Source organism: Anopheles funestus, chromosome 2RL (genome assembly GCF_943734845.2).
Source record: "Anopheles funestus chromosome 2RL, idAnoFuneDA-416_04, whole genome shotgun sequence".
Taxonomy (NCBI): domain Eukaryota; kingdom Metazoa; phylum Arthropoda; class Insecta; order Diptera; family Culicidae; genus Anopheles; species Anopheles funestus.
In genome coordinates this window covers 32,343,430-32,350,383 of record NC_064598.1, presented here as the reverse complement: position 1 = coordinate 32,350,383, position 6,954 = coordinate 32,343,430, and the positions used below count along the sequence as shown (strand labels likewise).

Below are 6,954 nucleotides of genomic sequence, written 5' to 3'. Positions count from 1 at the left end.
TTATTGCTTTTATATTACATCTATAGATTTTATTTTCTCTCGATAGTTCCATTCCAGTTTCAGGATTCAATATGTTTGCTAATTAGTCCCTTTTCCCTGGAACCGTGTACACATCTTGTATCGTCCACTTGTAATATACCTTGTAATATATCAACCCCTCCAACCCTCCCCATACCTCTCCCTTTCATCCCGTACCACACCAATGATCCACAACGGTTCCGTTTGGTGGGGGAGGGAGGATTGCTGGTGCCTTTCCATTTACCCCCTAATTAATTTATTCTGTTTGACAGTAGTGTATATGTGTCCGTAGCGATAGATAGTGTGATAGTCTTTACAGTAGAGTCACTTTGCTCTCTTCTATTTAGTAACAACTCCAAGCACCTTGTGCTAAACACACATACACACAGAGAAACACACATACGCACAGGTACACGCGTGCACCTCCATATGGACATGGCGCACGTACCCAGATAAATTGGAAAAAGGATCGTTCGTTTTCCCTTCTTATACAAGCAAGATCGGGCCCAGCCCGCAAGTGCTTCTGGATGATGATGTGGGCACGTTCGTGTCTATGGGTGCGCACGTGTCCACGTGTGTATGGGTTTTTATTTTTTTTCTTCTTCCTCTCCATCAACATTGTGCAACTTATCGTTTACTAATCGTTCTTTTTTCTTCAACATATTTGGCTGGCGTGTGGGATACGTTATGTGCGCACTGAGGATTCTTACAAGTTACCCATACTTGCATTACACTCTCCGTACCACGCTGCGCGGGTTTTGAATGAAACGCTTTTATTTCTTCACAATTGAACTACTACTGCGCGCTTCGGAGCCGCAGAGCTTTTAGTGGAACGTGGCGCACTCCTAGCACTGAAAACGTAACGCTAGAGCTTGGTGGTGCTCTCAAGAATACACTCACACACTTACACACACACACACACATACATATACACATTTACAAACGTGATTACAATTATGACACACTAAATTCACTAAACCACCATCATATCATCCGGTGGCCCGTACAAGGTGAATGTTCTGATAGAGAGAGAGATTTTTGTTTCCTCTGTTCGCATATTTACATCCGCTACATGTTTGTCCGCAGCCGCAGAGCGCTTTTTGCCTCATAGTTTGGCTAAATATCAATTTATATCTATGTTTGCCGTGTATATTGATCTCATCATCGCCTTTCAGTTTTTGGGGGGTAGAAGTTGGGTTTTGTTCTTGGGTTTATGCTCGTAATATCGTAACAAGAGTTTAGCTGCTTCTATTGGTCCATTTTCAAAAAGTCACCACCACCACCACACCATGACACCAGGACACGGACAGGGACGAGTTCATGCACAAACGAACTTCATAATTTTTTTTTCCTCTAAACTCACGCACATTTCCTTTCGATTGACTGTTTTATCGAATCTAGTTGTTGCCCTCCATTTGCGATCAATTCTTTATTTGGAGTGGCCAAGAATTTTCCGAGCCTTTGCTAATGGCACATTATGTATCACGCCTAACAATCCGCTGCCTTCTTCAACGAACCGATCCTTCGAATCGCAGTGTAATGTGACATGTACCGTGTCCTTCCTGTTTTTGCTAAAAAGTATGTAAAGATCGTCGTTCCGTTTCGTTCGTTCTACCACGCTTACTAGATCAAAAGTAGTTTCGACACTTGCAACACTTTTGGGGGGAAAAACTGCATTCAAATTTGACGTTACACTAATTTGACATTTTTTGAGATCCTAAACTACACCGTGCCTGTGCCCTTTTTCGCAGCGCCTTTACTACCCTTTCGTGGCATGTGGCTTACTGCAAACACTTGGCCCGGTTAGAAAAGTGGCACCAAGCGGGTGAAACACACACACACAATTTGTAGCGAGGGCATAAGGGAGGGACACGTTTGATGGAAATGCATTGATTGTTATCGTTTGTTGTTTTGCTCTTTCTTTTTTCTTCTGTTGTTTCGGTTTGTTTCGTACCGAAATGTCGGAAATGACAAAGATTATCGTTATAATGGTTACATTTTAGCGCTAGCATTTTTTTCTGCTTCTTACCAGTTGCTTTGTTTTAAATATCTGTTTTGTTTTCTTCTTCGATTTGTGTCTTACTACACACACGCACAGTTAGGACCTGACTTTTACATGACAGTTTTATATGTTACGTTCAACTTTTTTATCTCTTTCTCTTAATTTCTTCTTAATGCGTACTCTAATTGCACCTGGTGTGATAAAGCGGGAGAGGTGGGAAGAAGAAGAATATCAGTCAGGTGGGGTAGCACTTCCTGTTTGACGTCACACAGCCACAGCTTTCACATTAAATAGGCTCTTTCTTGTTTTGTTTTTCCTTATTTTGTTTAGTACTCTTTTGTTTCCAAATGTGTTATAAGTGTAATAAAATAGTTTTACAAAAAAGGAAACAAAAGCTACGAACAGAAGAAAATAAATACTACAACAAAAAAAAGTATTTGACAGAAAGCAAACAATAAAACAACCAATTTCATGTTCCAACAAATATGGTGCAGGAATGGTGTATGAGACAATGCAATTAGAGAGCAACAATTTAACTTGTTTTGTTTATCAATGATGATAGTATGGTTTCACTGTTTCGTTTACTTTTTCTGTGTTTTTTTGTTTTCTGTTCAGCTATGTTTAGTCTGCACGATTAAATGTCTCTTTTTACTACGCTCGATAACTAGTGAAACAACAAATTGATTTTAGTCTATTACTACCGTTATTGTTTTCACTAACTCTTGGCCACAACAGCCCCAAGCTGGCGAACACTATTGGGTTTTTTTTTACTTGTGGTTTAACGGTCCTGCATTTTTTATCCTCTTACATGCACACACGCGTACACACACACCCACACGTACATACAGTAACAGTTCGTTAGACAATGAGCATTGAGTAGACAGTTTGGTTGTGAATTTATTATTATTTATAATGTCGCCTGCAACATGATTGTTAATCAGTTCTAATAATATCAAATATCTATAGCTGTCGTACTCTAACGCCATACTACAAATTGGGTTTTAAATTCTGCTTTACGTTTATAACGTTGTATTGTTTTGTGTCGTGTTCGCGTGCGTGTGTGTTGGATGTGATGTGTTTTGTTTAATGTGTTTTCTTAAAACATCTTTTTCTTCCTTTTCACGACTGTAATAACGAGCTTGCTCTTTACTATTATGTTTTTTTTTCCTTTCTGTTTGGTTACACTTTTCTTGTGTTTTTTCTGTGCTCCTAACTCAGCGCAGCTTTCTGTCAGTAGCAGCAACAATTATGATAATTTGGTAAACCGTTTGCATAAATTATGTACGTATAATAGCGTGAAAGATTGCAGAAATCTGAAGCAGCTCAGCAGCTTTTTGGCGTTAGCGAGCTTTAGGCGACGAGCGATGGAAAAGTTTTTCTGCATCTTCAAAAGGCGCAAATGTAGCTGTAGGTATGTATTTTCGTGACCGTATTCTTTTTACTTTTTTTCCTGCCACCGAGCAGTACATTTAAAGCGTGCGAAAGTAACATCGAACGAAGAGAGTGTGTTTAAACTTTTTGCTTTTTAGGCGCATGTTGTCTGTAACTTCTGCTTTCTGCTTTCTGCTTGTGTTGTCTATAGGTTTGCTATGGTTGTTCGCTGTGTTGTACCAGCATATGCTGCCACCGAATCTAATGTTTAGTTCAAAGCTCTTTCATATCTGCCATCCAAAACTGTACAAAGGAACGCATTTGGTTTTCCGCTAGAACCGTTGGACACGTTTCACTACGGTCACTGCTTACATGTGCATATTTTTGTTTTATCGTTTACTTGTTTGTGGTTGTAAAATTATGCTCGGTAGAAAAAGGTTTTCAAAGATCGTTTGTTGCGTAGATTGCATCGTGGTAGAAAAATGGGGAACGCATGTAGTAATTATTTTGGATCGAATTTGGTACGTTTAGTGATATGTTTTCATTAGCAGATCTGTTCCTAGAGTTTGTTTTCCATTGTCTCGTGAGGGTAGTGACATTGTGGGGGAGAGTATTTCCATATGCGAAATGAAACTAGTGCATGTGTGCACATTCATACAATCGTTTGTGTTTTTCTTTAATCCTCCTTTCAGTTTAGATATCCGGGGTTTATATTCCGTTTTTAAGGTTTTCCTTTTTTTTTTGTTTCTAATCACACCGGTTTTAATTTCTTCTATATTTATCTGTTGTATTGTTCCTTAATTTTTGGCATGTTCCGTTCTAAAAGCTAACATTGTTTAACGTTCTAATTTTCGCTATTAATTTTTCTATATGAATTAAGCTCGCGTGTTAAAAACCATAAGTCAATGTTAATAAAACAATAATTTTTGTGATGTAAATCACTCTTCAAAGAGAGAAAATCAAAATTGCAAAGAAAACATAACAAAAGTTAAAATAATATGAAAACAATAAACAGTAGACAGTTTAAATTTGGACCGTTTAGAAATAAAAAAGCAAACTGATAACGCAATGAACATGCCAGCGAATTGTCTGCCCCACGTATCTTTAGATTATACCAATCCAGCTCTTCCCACACTTGCATTCACCGGTAAAACTCACCCGTTCGTCCGTTGTGAGCAACTACGTCGGTAGACACTAGACGCTTTCCGCCGGCGGTAACGTACGTTCGCAACATTTGCAGATCAGGGAACTCATACGCTCGGTTAAACAAATCCAGTAGCTCACCAGTGCGGACGTGTGCTTGGAGGAGATGGATTCCGACTCGGCGAACGGTGCTCTCCGTTCCGAATCCATCGATGTGCGTGCCGGGCCGAGATGCTGTGACTGCGGTGAATCTGCCTGCAGTGAGGTTGAGGTGAGCAAAATGCCTTGCAGCGACGGTTCGTATGAAGAATTCGCGTGTCGTAGCAGATGGTGTTGCTGCTGCTGGAGTTGCTGTTGTTGTCAAATGGTTTCACCAGATGGTGCATTACCATCGCCTCCGGTGACGGCTGCCACAGAAGAGGACGGATCGTCCGTTAGCAGCAGCAGCGAGTTATCGGTCCCATTGCGCAGCGGTCCTAAGCCCGATTTACGATCACTGGACACGAGCGCCAGACTGCCACCATCGTTGTCCTCCGTCAGGGAGCGATTGTTGAGCGAAAAGGTGAGACTTTTGTGGCTACCGCCGCAACTAGATCCCGCACCGCCACCGGTCGTACTACCGCTCAGACTGCGACAACAGTGACGTCCTCCGATCGGCACATCCAGACTGTAGGCACGGCTACGGGCCGCTGCACCCGCTGGTCCACCCAAACCCAACACCTCACTGTGACGGTGCTGCATGAGGATGGGGGAAATTGATTTCGGTTGGTTCATTACCACCGGCGGTCCTCCACCGTAGAAGGACTCACCTGGTACGAGTCCAATCGTGTGATGTTGGTGTTTCTGCTGCTGCTGCTGATGCTGATGCTGCTGATGATGATGATGCATCAGCGAACTACTAACACTAGCTGGCTGTTGGCCAGTCATTGTACTATCGCCACAAATCGCCACCGGTCCGAGATCTCCCACATCGACCGTGCGTGACTTCTCTAGACGATGGTCCCGCTTTGGCACACCGGCTGGTTTCATGCGGTCGGGAGCATTACCGGCTAACAGCTGCAACTTTTTCGATTCCCGCGAGTCAAAGTTGAAGCTTAACCGGCCTGTTAGCTGGCGCAACCGGGACAGGAACGATTTCGAACCGGTAGACGCTGAGGACGATGATGTGGTCGCTGTACGGTTCGCCGTCCCATTACTGCTGCCATTACCATTGCCACCCTTTACGCCGCTTCCGCCATCATCAACATTACCGCCGCCGCCTCCGACACTCCCGGAAATGGTCCCATCGATTCCACCATCACCACCACCACCAGCAGGACAGCCCGGCCCCGGCGGATACATTCCTGGCGATCCGGCCAAAAAAACTTCACGCCCATCGAGATGCTTTGCGAGACTGTTGGCCGCACTGTTTGTGTTCTTATTGTTGCTAATGCTATTGTTATTGTTATTATTATTATTATTGTTGTTGCCGTTGCCTTCGGCACTGTTGCTGCTGCTGTTGTTGTTGTTGTTTTTGTTCTGGCTGTTGTTGTTGTTGCGCAGCTTGTCCAGCTTTTGCTGCTGATTAAAGCTTAACATTCGGCAAAAGTGTTTCCCAGCGCCACTACTACTACTCGATGTTCCGGCCGTTCCACCGTTGTTGTTATTTTTCAAATTTGCCACCGCACCCGATGCAGCAGCAACCGGGCTGCCACTCCCGAACAGCTTGCCCAATCGTTGCTTCCCCGTCGGTGGTGGTACGTGCTGGGCAGCCGTGTCGGCTGCTGCCGGTGCTGTATCGTGTGTGCTGTTCAGGCTGGTGCTTTTGTCCGAGGACGAATACATGGTGTCGTGATCGAGGCTACGGTGCTGCCGCTGATGGTGGTAGTACAGCACACTGTTGTCTGAGTGGACCGTCTGTATCGGGACACCGTCGGACATGCGCCGGTTGTTACTGTACTGGTCTAGGCTAATGGCGCGATTCGAACCAAAATACGTGCGATTATTAGTATGCTGTATGTTGCCGTGGGAACCACGGGTGCGCGTACCTGTGGTGTAGTATTCACCGATCATTGACGGGCGTTTCTCGCGGCTACCCTTCCGGGAGTTCGGGTGCGACTGTTTACGGTGGATGCTTTCCGTATCCACCTTGAACTTGGACGTTTTTTCCGCCACCTACGTTCCCGTGGGAGGTATACGTAACGGGGGAGAAGCAAGCCGGACAGAAAGGTTTAGGCAAGGGCGTATAACAGTTTCGATTTTGTTCATTCATGCCCGTTACGTGCCGTTGCGTTGGTTTAGTTTAATGGCATCAGCAAATCAGTTGTGACGGGATCAGGTGAGTTGCATTGTTGTCGATGGGTGCGCGCACACACACAGACACATCGAATCGAAGATTGATCGAAGAGGGAAGAGTTGTTGCCATCGGGAAAAGGGGGAGA

At 44.0% G+C, this 6,954-nt stretch overlaps 1 protein-coding gene across 14 annotated transcripts in view; it reads right to left on the bottom strand.

Moving 5' to 3' along the window:
* Positions 1 to 6,954, bottom strand: part of LOC125764280 (uncharacterized) — a 153,973-nt gene continuing 147,019 nt past the window's right edge. For all 14 annotated transcript variants that reach the window (XM_049428350.1, XM_049428355.1, XM_049428354.1 and 11 more), the window contains one exon: positions 1 to 6,688. In XM_049428350.1, the coding sequence (XP_049284307.1) occupies positions 4,895 to 6,688 (1,794 nt within the window). In that variant the 3' untranslated portion in view covers positions 1 to 4,894. The remainder of the gene's footprint in view (positions 6,689 to 6,954) is intronic.